The 18,174-nt window shown below is 33.9% G+C and overlaps 1 protein-coding gene across 1 annotated transcript in view; it reads right to left on the minus strand.

Moving 5' to 3' along the window:
* Positions 1-18,174, minus strand: part of Tenm1 (teneurin transmembrane protein 1) — a 748,830-nt gene that overhangs the window by 160,102 nt on the left and 570,554 nt on the right. Inside the window, exons 15-17 of the mRNA XM_034485178.2 lie at positions 13,374-13,559; positions 11,155-11,178; positions 9,162-9,308 (exon numbers count right to left, since the gene is read on the minus strand). Coding sequence (XP_034341069.1) covers positions 9,162-9,308; positions 11,155-11,178; positions 13,374-13,559 — 357 coding nt within the window. The remainder of the gene's footprint in view (positions 1-9,161; positions 9,309-11,154; positions 11,179-13,373; positions 13,560-18,174) is intronic.

Genomic DNA, 18,174 nt, shown 5'->3' on the forward strand with positions numbered 1-18,174 from the left:
CTATGGAACTTATTAAATATCTACATACTTGAATTCTACCTACTGAATCAAATGTTTCCTTGTCCTAAGATTGTACATGCTTAATATGGGTGATTCTCAAGCATACTAAAGCAGCTGATCATTTATTTGTTTTACTTTAGGAATTTATACAAGCAATGATAGTTTATGCAATTATTGCTAAACCTAGTATCTACCAACACAATGAGTCACTTTCTTTCCTTTTTGGGGAGCCCTCATCATTTGCATTGGACTTCTAAATCCACTGTTGTATTGGAATGCACAATATTAATCTGTAAGCCCCACCTGCTCAAGGACCAGGCAAGTTCCTGAAATGCTGGACTTGGTGGTTCTTGGAAAATAACAAAGGCTCATAGGAAAGTATGGCATCCTTTACTTGTCTTTCTAAATCCTGCAACGTATGTCCTGGGGCCCCTTTAACAGGGAAATTTCAGGGAATGTTCCTGACCAAAGTCCATCTCTTAGTCAGTATTTAATATTTAATAAAGCTTGCTTTAAATTTGGCCTGAAATGGTGGAGTTGTTTTTTCTCCAGCGAATCTCAGAATTAACAGTATGGAAGGAAAAAGAATCACATAAAAGTTTCACTCTTTGGAAGAGGAAAGACACGGGACACAAGAACTACAGAAGGAAGGAATGAATATTTAGAATGTCATAGGTATAAATGCCTGGATAGTTGCTTGGTGAGGTAATGAAAGAAAACAAGCCCCCTTTCCCCTAGAAACTCAGGACTTCGGAGGATAAAATAGGCATTTAAACAGCTGACTCTTGTACCAGTGAAGTATTGAGAAGAGCCTTAAGAGAGTTCTATGCAAAGAAAAAGAAGTGGTTGGAGTGATTAACTGAGCATATGGACACTTCACACCACATCCAATAAGCAAAAAATTTAAAGTCCTTCCAAGGTCCTTAGAACAGGCAAGTGGCTCTAATTCAGTTGTTTAACAAGGGTAAACATAAAGATGCTAATCTTAGCTTGCAGTGGAATAGAGAGGTTCAGGGGCATCAGTGGCTCCTTAAGGCTGATGATAAAAGAGGCCCTGGTTTCCTGCAGCAAATTGGCTTGCTCCCCCTCCCTCACTTGGCTGCTGCACTTGAGCTACAGGAGAATGTATCCTAGCTGGGGGCAATGAAAGTTAGCAAAGAGAAAGAGGAGACTTTTGGAAGAATAGCCTTGGGGCATCTCGGAAGATATTTTCCCTACAGGTGGTCTTTTCAAATTCCCTATACCACAGACAGTACTTTGTTTTAAAATAAAGTTTGCTTTGTTTTTATTTTTCTTGTTTTGCTTGTTTAATTGATTTTGCCCATACTTTCTTTTTGGACACTTTTCTTTTCTTTTCTTTTCTTTTCTTTTCTTTTCTCTTTTCTTTTGAAAATGACTTTTACTTGTGGCTTTGTTTCAACCTTCTTTCATCATTTAGCAAAATAAATTAGCAGATACTCCCCGGGATTTTAGATGACATTACTACCTCTTGCTATGATAAGATGTTTTCAGCCACTTATTAGTGCTTTATCTCTCTACTATTCTGCTAATTAAATATCTGAATGTATACAAAAGTTGGCAAAAATATCAGATGGATTAAACAGGTTTTTGTAATGTTTGCTGTTGGCGCCCCATACACAAAACATGAAAAAATGAGTGTCAAATGCAAACTTATCTTTATTCATTTTTATTGAATTGTGATTTTTTTTAAATTGGCATAATGTACACAGAAGCACTTAATGTCATGCTCAGTAAACATTACCAAATGTGCTAATAATAGTTTTGGACAGTGACAGGTCTCATTCTATCAACTATGATTCCAACAGAAAATATTATTACAGAAATAAGTTCATTTTAAATAAATATTCATGTCATATTAATCTTCAAAATTGGATTCTAAAACTAAACATTGAACTAATTCAAAAGTGGGAATCACATTCTCATCTAGTTATGTGATATAGAATTTAAGGTAATCTCTTATATTTAGTAATGCTTATTATGTGCAGAGCTGACCCTATGAGATTTCCTTTTTCTTAAAAAATAAAAGCAAGGTGCTGTTGAATTTAGAAAGGTAGCAGGGATGCCGACCAACAATAGCATGAAACCCTAAATTATAATTTGCAGACAAACCCAGCACAGGAGCAAATATCTACTTACCAATTATCACATTGGCTAACACTCCAAACAGTATGTCTAGACTGTTACAAAGAAGTGCAAATGACAGTCACACTGTATGTGTGTATTTTTGGGCTATTAACAGTTCTTTTATTGTTCTGAATTGGAAGCTGTGGCGCCCTACTGACAGCCAAGCTCAGGGTGTCAGATACGAACATATCATATGTTAGCTGATTTTATTTTCAGAGATTGTTTTCCTTAAGGGAATAAAAATAAAAGAGAGCAAAAAAAGACGAAGGATACACTATCTTTGAAGACTAAACATGGCATTTACCTACGTTTGCCAACTAATTTGGGTCTATTCCAATTGGTTCAATTCATGTCGATGACGATCAAGTATACTGTTTATTTCTGTGTAATCAAGTCATTACTAATAAATGTTTGGCTAGCACATGTGTGCCCTTGATTGGAAGAGAGAATAGAAAAGAAGATATGAACAATACAGGAGAAACTCATGTTGTCCTAAACCTCTAATGAAGTTACTCATAATGCCCATTCTATTGTCTGGCTAGGAATGGTCAGCTAAGTTTTGGTAAGGTATCCTTAAGAATTTTCAACTCTGTGTCAACTAGTTAATATTTTCTAAGTATTAGGTACTTCCAAATGTATCATCTAAGCTAACTTCTGCAAAAAAAAATGTCGATATTCTCAGGTTCATTTTATAAATTGAGGAAAAGAGATTAATGTGATTCCATAGTTATGTGGGAGTCATATTAGCATACAGTGTTCTATCTAGAAATTCATAAAATGTATTAATCATTTTATTTGTTTACATTTCAAATGTTATCCCCTTTCACAGTCTCCCCTCTACGAACCCCCACCCCCACCTTCCCCTTACCTCTAAAAGGTGCTCTCCCACCCACCCACCCATCCACTCCCGCCTCATGAGCAGTTTTATATATACCATAACATGGTATTATCCACTCAAAATCTCATAACATGGTAGATCTTAAAAATTACTAAAATACAGAAGGGAACATTTGTGGGTGTTAGATATATTTATAGCCTTGATAATGATCACAGTGATATATACGAAATCCAGTAAAGTTGAAAAAATAATCATGAAGAATATATACACTGTCTAGTTTATATCTAGTGATTGATAAATATTAGATATATGCCAAGTTGTGGACAGTAGAAACTACAAGATATCTAGGGATAGAGTCTTAGGGTTGGGTTTCAATGGCAGCTTAAAATTTTCAGCTTATGGAAATAGTCTTAAAACTGTTCAGCACAATCAGTTCATTGGAATGTATTGACTTAGGAACAAGCTTTGAGTAGCTAGGACACCATATGAGTCTGAGTTGGTAGGCCATACTTCAATATGAAACTCCTTATTCATTGAATTTTATTTATTTATGGAGTTGTTATCACTTGGATACAGGCTAGATTGAAGCTTAACTTTTTTGTGGTTATAGACTAGGAGGTCTGTCAATGCTCATAATTCCTACTTCTAGGACCATTATAAATTTAGTTAGAGATTAACAAAACCTCAATTAATGCATCAGGCTAAATGGAAGGCTCTTAAATGGAACAAATGCCATCAAATCACTGCTCATTGTCTTTTATTTCCCTATTTACTAAACTCTGGGGCATGCTTGGGGATATACAAAATATGATGTTTATTGATCCATGAGTTATATGTGTTCAATCACCCATGGTGCTATTTTCTAGATCTAGAAACATGACTATTGTTACTGGTTTTAATGAATGGTGACTTAATATGAAGAACAATTCCTTGAAAACCATTCTCTTTTAGTTATTTAACTTAAAGATTTTGCCAACAAATGTGAACATAGACCACTAAAACACTTTCTACAAGAGAAGCTGGGGCCCATATGGAGACATATTTAAGAGGACAGAGAAGAGGGGCTATTGGGTTACACATTTCTATTTTATATTTTAATATTCTTCCATAATCTTTTTATTATATCAGATATCACCTCCCTTCCTTTGTAAGTAGAATGAATAAGACGAGATCTTCACTATTTGACTGAATATTTGACAAAACACACAATGCTTGGTGTGATATGGTGCCTGTGTACATTTGAATAGTGCTAAATTACCAAATCTTTGTGGCCCAGAAACTACAGTTTCATTCTACTCTCTACAATGTCTACTGGAACCATGTGACGCCTTTCTCATCTCCCAGATTAAGTTATGGCCTCCATGTTCATTTATCCACTCTCAGGTTTTTTGTAGCAAACTTACAAATGTAAAATACAGAACCATTGATGAGGATCTTTGTTTAGTATCTGTTCCTGTTGTTAAAGCATAAACTTCACAGAAACAGAAACTTACCTTGTTTATCATTTATCAATCATTATGATGATGCTAAGAAAAACACTTGAAAAAAGGCAGTAATGGTTAATGAGAACCTGGGTATTCAATGTGGAACTTCTACCTAAAAGGTAGACATTTAATATAATGTGTGAGTCTGTGCTAACCAATTAAACACTGGGAGTCTCTAGTTCTGTATTGTCTAGTAAGTAGTTGGATGTGGCTATTGTACATTTGAGATCTGACTAGTGGGACTAAAACAAGCTGAATTTTTCTTATGTTAAAATACATATAGCTTTTGTGTAGACAGTGAAAATGTGATCTTTCCAAATATGTAGACATTGGATGATGTTTAAATTTTCCAAGTATTATAAAATGGTTTAAAATTTTAACATTAGATTTATTACTTTTCTGCCCATTGTAAGTTCTCCCATTGCTTTTATAGTAATGAATTTCTTTTGCACTTTGAGAGCAGTAATTTCTGCTTTATTTAGCATTTAGTTCAATAATCCAACTAGAATATATTATTTCTTTTTTTAGGTACACGGTATGAATTAAAAATCTATTTGTTTCTTCATAGTTGTCTCAACACCATATATTTCATAATGCTTCTTTCTCCTGTTGTTCTTTTTGGTTTTGTGTATGTAGTGTGTATGTGTTTATATGTATTCATGTGTTTCTGTGTATGTATGAATGCATATGTTTGTAGAGTCCACAAGTTGATATTGCTTGTCTTTTTAATTGCTTTCTACCTTCTTTAAAAATTTTTTCATTTTAACCTGTCTATGCACATGTGTATATATTTGTGCATGCTTATGCACAATGATATATGTGTAGGGACAGACATGCTACTCTGTTAATGTGAAGGTCAGAGGGAAAGTTTGTGGAGTTGGTGCTCCTCCTTCTACTTTACAATGGTTCTGGGGACTTGAAGATTGAACTAAGGCCTCTAGGCTTGTGCAGCAAGCATCTTTAAGTGCTGAACCATCTTGCTGTTTCTCTCTGTGTCTGTCTGTATCTTTGTCTGCGTCTGTATCTGCGTATCCTCTCTCTCTCTCTCTCTCTCTCTCTCTCTCTCCTCTCTCTCTCTCTCTCTCTCTCTCTCTCTCTCTCTCTCTCAAGGTCTGGCATTGAACCTGGAGTTCTGAACCTGAAGTTCATGGAGCAATTTAGCTAGTCTGGCTGCTAGCCTGTTCCAGGGATCTTCGATTTTCTGTTTTCCCAACACTGAAATTCTAGGTGCTTGTCACCAACCTAAGTTTTATGTTTTCAAATGGGTCCAGGGGATTGGACTAAGGTTCACATGATTGTGTGACAAACACTTTACTGAGCTATATCCTCAGCTCCTTCACACTGACTTTTTGATGTTGACTTAATGATACAATAAATTTAAATTTGTGCTTGGGCATGTTCCAGGACTTTTATTTGGTTGTGTTGATCTGTCTATGAAAGCTTTGAAATAGACTTTTACTGTTGGAAGCTTCTCTTACTGTGTGTTTTAGGTGTTCAGACACAGTAACTACAATGCTTATTCTTTTCTGTGGGCTTATAAAATTTTGTGATCATAGTTTTAAAATTTCAATTCAAGACACATGACTAACAAATCAAAAGGTGGTCCCCATGATGTTATATCTCCTTCATGCTTAGGGCTCTGCAGATGGTAAGTGCTAACTTATTCAGGGATAACTGTGGCCGCAGTATTTGACAGAGTTGTGACTTCTATTGTAATTAGTACTTAGAATGAGAGACCTTTCTCTTTCCTTTGATTGGTAGGGAAAAAAATCCAAAGGTTATTTGTTCCCAGCTTTTACTCTTCAAGGACCTCTTAGGTATCTTACAGGGAAGCTGTGTCACCTACATATTCAATGCAGCCCAATTACTTACTAAGAGTCACAATGCATTGAGATCAGAGTGTAACTAAAGTCAAAGCTGCAGGATGTAGCAGCGGTTCTAATGAATATTCAATGGTGATTAGGATGCAAGAAAAATCCTAAACAGTCTTAAGTATCAGGTGTAATATGGAGTAATCAGGTAGCAGCTACTTGAAGCAACTGCTTGAAAGTGATGTGTTTTTGATTGGAAGATTTCTTAAGAATTGCATTTTAAAAATTAGAATTACTTTTTTTCAGGGAGGTTCAATTGAATGTCACTTTTTGACTTAATTAAAGCACATACACATATACAAACAAAGATACTAATCATTAGTCATAGTCAGCTAAATGACTCTGTCCTTTTGGGAATCTAGAAAGCCGAGATCTCTACATGAAGGGCATTTGCAATATATTCTTTGGGGTTAGTATATAAACATTGTAGAAATGGAATTATTGGCTTAAAATCCTAGCCATGGGACTTTTAGTGGTTATTCCATCTATCTTTCTATCTTAAAGTAGAGACCAATCTATATTTGTCATCAATATCATCTTAGTTCCACTAAAGGAAAAATGGTAATTGAAACTCTCACAGAGCGTTCCAACCCTACTCCCTAAAGAGACAATTATAAGCTATGCTGAGCTCTTATCAAGCCTTTGATTTTCAATTTGCATATAGATACACAGTTTTAATAAATGTTCAGAGGTCAATGCACATTCAGTAAAATCTTCTATGTTTTTTTATGCCCACATATTCCATAGACATTGAGAATTGATAATCCAATAATTCATTCATGTTTAATTGATCCATCCATTAAACATTTTTGGCTGCCTTGATGTGACCTTGAAGCCATAAGGATTCCTGATAATTAAATATTACATAATTTTTATTACCTGACAAAGTCACGAAACTTATTTTGGCCCAACTTTAATTGAGCCAGAAATTATAAATGCATAGTTTGTTAATATATTTTGTGAATATAACCTTTCAATCAACACATCAGATAGGAAAGGAAAGCTCTATTAATTACATGAATGAGGTGGCTCATCCAGGTTTACACTTAAACTTCTCAATTCCTTGCTTTATAATCTTTATAAACTTAATTTATTTTCCTGTGCCTAGTTTTATAAGTTGTAAAAATATCACCAATTGAGTTTCCTACACCAAAGTTTTAAAATTAGATATCTCATATAAGATTCTCTGCACGGTGCTTGGTTTTAAGTAAATTCTGCACACAAGTAAATTACCATTGCTATCAATTATATTTGGAAAATAGCTAGGGCACATGTATCTTGCCTGATATGCATCAAGAAAAACAGAAAGATGTACGATTAAGGATGCAATTGTATGGTGTATAGTATAAACACCAGGGGAAATTGAAGAGGCAGAAGTCACAGATTTCGCGAACAGCGTGGCTTGAGTGAATTAAATAGTGAACAAATAAATATGAATGGAGAGAAGGTATACCAGAAACCATACCTAGAGTAAGGAGAATGCTAAGGAAAGGAAAAATGAACCTTAGAGCTTTAAAACTCAGCGAAACAGTTGATCATTATATCATTTATTTAAAACAGAACCTCAAGTTATGTAGGTAGGAAATAGAACTTTTAGAAAATGGTATTCTCCCTCATTCTCTAATATTCTCTCTCTCTCTCTCTCTCTCTCTCTCTCTCTCTCTCTCTCTCTCTCTCTCTCTCTCTCTGTTATGTCCTCTATTACATTTTATGTGGTTACTTGAATTATCTCTTTTCATATTTACAACCACATTCTATGCATTTAATACTTTTTATTATCAATTCTCTTTTGCTTTTCCTATACATCACATGTAAAGGAAAAAAGTATTTTGCATGTGTTTGTATGTCTATATGTTACAAGATATGGGTGGTACATGTGGTGTGTGTGTGTGTGTGTGTGTGTGTGTGTTTATGTGAACATGTATGGAGGATTGAAGCTGACATTGGATGTATGCCTTGATTATTCTCCATTTTATTTATTGAGGCATAATCTCTCACCAACGTGAGCCCACCACTTCAGTCTAGTTTAGCTATGGAGATTGTGTTAGAGATCTCCTATATTTGTCTTTTCAGTGCTGGGAGGAGAAGGCTCAGTCAACAGAGTCATCTTCCCAAACTATGGAAGAAAATTTTACAATCAGGTGAGTTCCTAAGCCCACACTGCTTTCTTATAGATTTAAGCATTTTGCTTTGAATGGAAATTATAAAAAATGTAATTGTCTCACAAATACAGTAAATAGGCCTCACATTTCATAATCTACTTCATTTAACCCAAGGTACTGTAATAAGAAAAGGATTTTGTTGTTAATTTTATGTTTTCTTGCCTAGAAAGTATGCAAAAGTTAGGCCAAATGAAATCATCACATTGGGTTTGTCAGATGCTAATGTAGTTTGCACTGTACACAAATGAAATATTTTCTTTGTTCTCAATTATTTAGAGCTCTCTCTTGTGTTGCTACCTCTTAGTAACACTTAATGACTTTCAGAGGACACCCTAATTTCTGATAAATTTTTGCATTTAAGACTTGAACATGATGTTTTATTTATTCGTTTTTGAGACACAATCTCTGTACCTATTTATGGGTTACAATTAAGTGAGATATAATACATGCAAAACATTTGAAGTACTGCACAGCCATAGTAATTTTCAATAATAAATAATATCTTGAAAATATTACTGACATTAAAAATAGTACAACCACGTACATCTCAGTATTATTGATCCTTAAGATTCTTAATTTTTGCCCTTGGCAAGGCTGGTTACAACTGTGCTTAAAGGCACACCTATTGCTTTCTTATATGAACATGTAGTAAATATCTTACCTCCATCATTGTCCAAGTTGTCACCACAAAGCATTTCCATGACAATGTTGCAGCCTGTTCCACTCCAACCAACCTGACACACACAGTGCCAACCATTTTGATCCAGGGTGCATCGTCCATTTCCAAAGCAGAGTCCTGGACAGCCATCTGAAAAGACAGCAGAGGGTAACAATCACAGAGAGCCACCAGAATGGGATTGGCCATCAGTGATGTATCTGCCCACAGGGAAGAATTTAATCATCTGGGCTCTGTTCAGATGAGGTGCTGAATAAATGCAAGAGGAGCTTGCTTACTTGCAACACCTTCCCAGGGAACTTGTTATCCCTGACTCTGCAGTGTTTTTCCTTAGAGAGCCAATTAAGTGTTATTAATGCTAACCCCAATTCCCAACCTCTGGTTTAGATAGGAGGAAAACTGGTGGGGACAAGAATATTTTTTGTTTCTTTTAGAAAAACCTATCTCCTTATTTCTCCCAAAATCGGATAGATGATGTTGTATCTAGTTATGGCCCATAAGTTGAAGAAAGACAGCAGTTTCTACGAAGAGAAACTTTCTTCGACTACTTCTAACTTGTGATGGTTTTCCCTTTGTGATCTAGTGCTTCATGACATAGGTATGTTGGTTTATAATTCAGACCATACCACTGTGTATTTGCTTATTCCTTAGAAAAGTGCTACACTAAATTTGTATCTATTCAGATTTTCAAGATTATTATTGTTCTGAGGGTTAATCACTGGGAATTTTACTTCTGCGCTATTTCTCGCAAAACTCAGCATACTATTATGTTTATAATAATATTAAGTACTTAGAAAATGTTTATGGCATTAAAAGATGCCATACATAGGGTTCCAGCATTTTAGAGAATAACTGGAAAAAATGAACTCAAGAGAAAGTATAGATTTTAAATAGCTTTTAGCTAATTAATAAAGCACAAATGCAGGCAATTATATATATGTATATATATATATATATTTATAAGAAGTCAGCTTCTTTTCTTTAGTACCTCCTAAAAATGTGTTTAACTCTTTCTACCAGTAGTTCAGAGATAGACACTATCAAAAAGAAGCTGCATGTTCTAAGTGATCATTGCCAGATATATGGATATAATGATGATTATAATGATGATGATGTTAATAATAATAATAACAATAATAAATATATATCTTGAGTATTTTCCCAATAGTCATACAAGGCCAGACCTGGCTTTTATTGGAGCAACATTCATTTTAATGTATGCCTTCAAAAATTTTTCAGAAGGATAAATATAAACTTAAGTTTTAGAATGTCATCGAAGTAACCTTATCTTCTTCCCAACTCATTTTCAAGGAAATAAAACTTTAAAATAGCAGATGGCTTATAGAAAATATGATAAGTTTTATGAGTATCATATCCTCAAGTGATGGCTCAGAACAAATATACATAGCCTTGGAAAAGGAATTTCTCTATTTGTATTCTTGTAGGTACTCAATGGAGAAAAAAACCCAAGGTGATTTGAAATACAAAAACACTACATATTTGACAGGAAATCCATTGTTGTCTCTGTAAAAAGCAAATCCCTGGAGAGACAGAGGTTAAGGTACTCAGAAAGACATAAGAATTTTATACATGGACAGAGATATATTTTTCGAAGAATATTTCATCTGCCTACCTTAACTTAGTTTGCTTAGTAATTGTAGACATTTGTATGTGTATCTGCAACTCCCCCCCTCCACAATTTTCTACAAAGAACAAACAAAAGAGTCCTTAAAATCGCTTGTCCATTTTATACTGTAGCAGTGGTGACTTGGATGGTAGAAAAGCAAGTTATCTTCTAGTCTCATTAGTATAAACACAGCAGTAGTACATTGAAACAAAATTCCCAAAGTAAAAGCCAGAAAGAAACCAACCAAGCAGCCGAATGTAACCAAGCAACTAAAAGTAAAACACTACCTTTGTTCTCCCACATGCACAGTTGTTTGAAAAGATCATTTCTGCTCTTAAGAAAAAGTCTTACCTCGAACAGCATCTAAGTAGTGAGCTAAAAGAGAGGAAAAGAATGATTGAATGAATTTCTGGGGGACCAAAATTATACAACATATACTTAATGGTTTACCATCTGTTGTCTGGAAGGATAACAGCAAACTATGAATTGTTGAAATGCCTAAAGCTCAAAAATTGGTACACTGGCCTGTGTATTTTGTGAATAATATTTTATGTGGGGAAGTTATTAATGTCTTTTCTGCAAGAAACTCTAATAGGCTTCCATAAAAGTGTCATATTTCACTATATATATATATATATATATATATATATATATATATATATATATTACATTTCACTAATAACTTCTATGAAAGAAGCTATATGTTCTTATTGGGTATATCTTTAGAAAAGAGTTCTGGAACAGCCACCTTTGGTAATCATCACAGTATTTAAATCTTCTCACGTGAAGGCAATAAACTTACTCTAGTGCAGAATGTAATTACTTAAGCTGCATCTGTCAGCCCTTACCACCTTTTTAATGATTCTTAAATATTCCCACAGTTATAGAACAAGACTTACTGTAACTGTAGTAGAATAATATATATTATGCATTGCTTTGACGGATTCAAGGCATTATAACAAAATAATATCACCTAAAAGTGAAAGTCACAGTACAGTCTACTAGGAGAAAAAAGCTGAAAATGAATTGTATATCATAACGCTTCCTCAAGGCTGGCTCATGTTCAGGAGTAGTTGGTCAACACAAATCACATTTTTGTGTGTACTTTTATTTATAAATTTTTGGTTCTTTTTTTGTTTTTCTTTAAAGAGAGAAAGAACATGAAATTAGGTGAGTAGGGAGGTGGAAAGATTTTTTCTGTAGTTAGAGGAGAAATATATGCTAAAATAATTATAGAAATAAACTAAAAATAAAAGTAAATTACCCAAATTGAAAGATCCCTCCTGCCTTTCATTGGTGCACCTTTTCTTTCTAGTCGTGGGAATGCCCATGGAACACTGTGACCCATTTCCCTTGTAGAACAATGAGAACTGTACTTTCATATTTATTTCTTTGTACATTTATAATGGTTAGTTTTGACTGTGACTTGACACAGTCTATAACTAGCTGGGAAAAGTCTCACTAAAGGGATATTTAGATCAGGTTGGCCTGTGGGCATGTCTGTGGGAGATTATTGTGATTACATTATTTGAGATGGGAAGACTAGTCTATTGTGTGCATTTCCTAGCAGGGGATCCTGAACTGTAAATCATGGAGAACGTGACCTGAGCACAAGCATGCGCACATTTACTGTGCTCTCTTTCTGATTATGAGTGTGGTATGTCCAACTATCTTCAGCTCCTGAACTGTCACTTTTTACTATGGTGAATTGGAACCTGGAACTGTGGGCTAAAATATACTCTTTCCAACCCGAGTTAATTTTGTACAGGTATTTTATTATGGAAGTCATAATAAACACAATTAAGATGAAGTACAAGGAAGCTTTGTGGTTGATATGTACACAATAGAAAACTTTGGTTTATTTGGAAATGAAAGTATTTTACAATTGAAATCTTCATTATTAGTAATTGCTTTTATATTGTGAGTACCACATGATTTGGCAATTACTACATAGGCACCACATGCCTACAGAGTGTTCTGTTTGTCTGTGGTTTGAAAATTTGTGAAATTGATGATTAGGTTGTGAGAAGGGGTGAATGCTTCAGTACAAATTCTGTACTACTGAATAAAGATAGACAATTCAATACGGATGCTCTATTGATAATAGGTCAGGAGTATCTTTTTCATATACATTAAAGACAGCCACTAACTATGTTAAATGGGCTCTGTTAAAGTAGTCCCATTTAATGAAATTGCCTGTAGGTGCTTTCAATTGAAATAACCTATACTTTTCAAAAGGAAAAATGGACAGTGAATGTTACTATCAACAAAAGCACTTGTCTTGTTAACTAATGGCACTTTATTCCAATGTATCATCTTTCATTTGAGTAACTCAAAGTGCTTGAAAGCAGAAAAATATAAGGAACATTGAAGTAACAAGAAATTATGGAAGAAATCAGTACACTGCTGTCAAAGAGGAAACCTCTCAGTTCACACAAATTTGTAGCCAATATTTCTCCTTCCCTTTCTCCAACTTCAAATTGTTATGAATAGCTTGTCAACTGAGTCACTAGAATTCTCTTAAATTCTATTAGCCCAACTGACTTTAATCAAAGTATGCTGATACTTACCAATTGTGCAGTGGTCGCCCTCCCATCCAGGGCTACACTCACATTTTCCGTCTTTGCACTGGCCATGCTCAGCACAGTGAGAGTGACAGGAACGTTCCTCACATGTTGGTCCTACCCAACCTTCTTCACATTGGCATATTCCCCTTGAGCAGACCCCATGGCTACCACACTCCATGGTACAGAGCTCTGTGGAAATTCAAAAAGTGCATGTCAACACATTTAGTTAAAGTCAACAGTCTTTCCTTTCTGAAGTCATTGGAAGGAACAAACATTGCAGCCTACACTGATAGCTTAAATGAAATGTTTATGAACATTTAAAAATATATAAACAAAACATCACAAACATTTCTTGTGTCTGAGTAAATGTGCATGGAACTTTGCAAAGAAGGTAGTTAGGACTCTATAAAATAAACTTTAGGGCAAATTGATTTTAAGTCCATAGAATGATAATGTCATCAAGGCTTAGAAAGGAATTGTATATCCAATAATTATCTGGGAGGATTCCTTAAAAATTTGTTAGGATCAAACATAATATTAAGTTATTTTATGATACTATATGAATTCACAGTGGATGATGACAGCAAAATAGTGTTCTAAGCTTACTTAGAAAGATAATATTGGGAACTAACATAATAAAATTCATAATACACAAACGGCACGGCTTCCAGTGACAGCAATCAGCTAATTTATCTGATCACACAATCAATATTTGCATTTATTTTAAGCGTATGAAATGATTCCTTGTTGATTAAAGTACCCAGTCTGAAATGCTATTCAGTGTTTAGCCAATATAATGATGGTGTGTCCTGGCTTTGCCAAAGTTGTCTGCTTTGTCTCCTTGACTTCTTGATTGTTGAATATTAATAAAATAATGACAGTAAATAAACCAAAATCAAAGCTTGGCAAGCTCCTTTCTTATCTAATTCTCTCACTAGAAGAGAAGGGATCAAAGCTTTCTGAAGGAATCCAATATGTTTGACTTGGGATTGATGGAAAATAGGAATTTGAAATATGAAATAATGACTGATAATTCTTAGTATCTTTGAGCAACTTATCAATATTTTCTATCTGGCTTGTGTTACATATATATCACATGAATATATGTACATTTGATATGTACATATCAAATGGCTAGTGGATTGATTTGAGATATATTTTAAAGGTATAAGTAACAGGATTTTCTCAAGTTTGGATGTGATAAATAAAGCAAAGGGTAAATTAATAAAAAGAAAAATAAATTAATAGTTTATGATGTTGTCTATGAAATGGAAAAACTTTGGGGAATCACAAGTAGAACACCAAAAAATATTATCTTTATAGTTTGTATACTGCATCATGTGAAAAATCAGTTAATTACTAGAATATGTGTGTGGAATGGGCTAGATCTGGAGATATAATTGGCGATCTTTATTATATAGGTAATGGAGATGGTTGAACTACCTCCAAAGGATATACAATAGCAGAACCTCTGAAATGTTCACTGATTTAAAAACTATGTAGGCTGTTATAAATCAGTTAGAATTTATCATTTTCTAATAAAATATACAAAAATATCGAGAAGAAAAGGAGGCACCACAGAAGGATACTGAGAAAGACAGCAATGTACTTTTGGAAGAAATCCAATAACATTATGGAGTAACTAAAGTTCAAAGAGAAATGATTTCTTAAAAAAGAATGGTATATTATAATTATTATTCTAATAGACCTCTCAGACATAGTCTGACATGATCCCACTGGACTCATATCAACAAGATACTCTCAGTGACTCTACAAAGAGCTATACTGATAAAGTGCTAGAGGCAAGACCACATGGAATTAAAGGAAAGAAAGAATGAAATGGCATTTACAGGACCACCAGATCATAAAAATGTCTAGAACACTGAAAAATCTATTTTAAAAGGTAAACATTTGTCTAATAAGTGGTAGCTTAGATAGAATTATCTTAAACTAGCTCGAGATTCCTATATCTTGACTGCACAGTTTTGATTGATGATTTGATCTTCTAGCAGCCGTTCCTGTGGTGAATCTGAAATCATGATCTGCTTCCTTTAATGGTTCTTTCATGACACTAAGAACTGAAAATATCTTCTTAAGAGGAAAGCTCTTATTTAAAAAACTTCAAGTCAAGACTGATGGCAATGACTAAAAGGAAATGTTTCTTATATATTGCCTTGTGCACGCATACAAATAGAGAAGCATTGGTTAAATGACAGGATATGAGAACTAAAAACTTGGGAGTTAGGAAATAATGTAGAGAGAAAATATTATTGTATAATAATATTTGATATGAAATGTCCTAATTGAAATACTTGTAAAGTTCTGTATTATTCACGAGATAGGCAAGAAGTACTTTATCAAGGTTGTATATAAAAATGTAAATGTAAGACCTGGTTTCTAATAATAGGATCCAATATTTTTTACTATTACTTTCTATTAAAAACTTGGACATGTAGATAATATATTTAAATATTTTTGAAGATAATAGATTCCCTAAGACAATAAAGAATTACTGTATTAATTTCAAGACAAAAAAAAAAAGTCAGTGAGAAGATTCTGACATTTATGGATGCTTTTTTCCTGTAGCAGTGTCTGGCAGTTTGAGTTGAAAATAGAAAGGCCTAAAAGCTGAGGTAAGCTTTGTCAGTCTCATGATGGCCAAAGACAATTTGAAAAATAGATATTGGTTACTCTCTACAACTTCATGATAAGGAAAGGAAGAGGGGATGGAAAGACTGTAAGAGCCAGAAGTGCAGGTGGACAGTTTATAAGATACAGAGGTGAGGGATGACTAGGAAAACTGGAGGGCTGATGCACATATGAACTCACAGAGACTGTAACAGCAAATACAGGTTCTGTACAGGTTTAGTCCACACAGGGAAGCACTGAGAGGGGGAAGTACTCATGGGGGCCCCACTCCTAACCAAGAAACTACCTACGATTGATACATACTGGCAAATAGGAAATCACTGTTCTCCAGTGGCATCTCACTGAGTGTATCAATCAAACTAGAGGGTAGGAATTATGCACAGGAGCAATTGGCCAACACAAAATTAACACAATGTTACAATGATGTTTTGTGGACCTTTTTGTTTCATTTTTGCTTTGTTTTTCCAGTTTTTGTCTTATTAATCTTTACAGAGAAGGAGGGAGAGAGACAGGGGAGAGAGAGAGAGAGAGGGAGAGAGAGAGGAAGAAGGAGGAGGGGGGAGAAGGAGGAGGAGGAAGAGGGATGGAGGGAAGGAGGGAGAACAACATTGGTGGATAGAGAGGGAAAGAGATCTAGGAGGAATTGGAGAAGCAGATCAAAACACATGATCAAAAGGCATCTTATATATATTTTCAATATAAAGAAATGACAACAACATGAAAATAGAAAAATAGACAAGAAATTCCCATCATTTTATCAAAAGTAAATTAAAAAACCAATAGAAGAAAGAAAATATTAATTACAAGAATCAAGAGTAATGAAACAGTGGCAAATAACTATAGAAAGTTACAGAAAACAATACTTTATTTGCATAGATCAAAAGTTGATAATTCCCTTGTGGGGAGTGGTCAATCAGGACAAAAATGTAGATAACTCTATTAATTAATATTAGGAATGGCAAATAGGAAATCAGTGCTTTTTAAAAATTTCTGTATTTGCACATGTTATAAAGTAAGTAATTAATATAAAACTACAACATGTATTTACATCACAAGTCAAAAGAAACTACATAGCACATAAAAACTTTAATCTCATGGTAAAGAATAAAAACCCTCTAGTCTCAGATGGCACTATTTGTGAATACATCAAACTTTTAAGGATAAAAAGATTTATAAACTTGAAACAAATATTCCAAAGAATAGAAAAGTAGACAGCCTTTAAAATGTATCTTATGAAGTCAATATAAACTACATGTAAAATTCTAGAAAAGATATTATAAGTGAAAATATAAGACAACATGACATACATCCAAAAACAGTATGGAAGAAAGAAAATTCATATGAAATAAAATGAATGAAATACATAAAAATGAAAGTTCCTTTTATCAAACCTTATGTAATGTAATTAAATCTAAAACAACTAACAAAATATGCTCAAGCCTTACATTGAAATCTATAAAATGTTTTAAGTGAAATAAGAAATGGCCTGAAAATATGGATAGCTATATTATGTTCATGGACTGGAAAGCTCAATATTCCCCTTTTACAAAGTAGTACTTTCATTTCACAATGAAATGAATGAGTATCTTGGTATCTTTGTGTCTGTGTGCAAGTGTGTAGGTATTTGCATATTTTTGAGAACACTGATGAACTAAATGAAGAGGTTCAACAAGATAAAAAGCTATGCAGTTGACAGTAGGACTGACTAGCATAATACAAAGTCATATTAACTTAGTCTATATTAGCACAGAGGTACATAACAAAATCAACACATATAAGAAAACTTGATTTATGGCAATGGTGACCCTACAGAAATGAAAAAAGAGTATTGTTTTAAATTAAATGGAATGGGAGACTGAATATCCATCAGAAAATATCTAAGTTATTTTGTATAATAAATTAATTTAAAATATGTGGTAAGCACTATCTAGCAATGCTGCTGAAATACAACACCAGACAATGATTTCAAGACTTTATAATAGAAAGATATTTTATAAGAGGCATTAAAATATAATAATAAATATAAAATCCAATAATTTTGTCCATTAAAATTAATAACTAATTACCAAAAGACAGAGAAATGATATTCTATTGGGTAGTATATATGACTAAAAATGATTTTGTATTTAGAGTACTACAGGAGCTTCAAATGAAT

Source organism: Arvicanthis niloticus, chromosome X (genome assembly GCF_011762505.2).
Source record: "Arvicanthis niloticus isolate mArvNil1 chromosome X, mArvNil1.pat.X, whole genome shotgun sequence".
NCBI classification, from domain to species: domain Eukaryota; kingdom Metazoa; phylum Chordata; class Mammalia; order Rodentia; family Muridae; genus Arvicanthis; species Arvicanthis niloticus.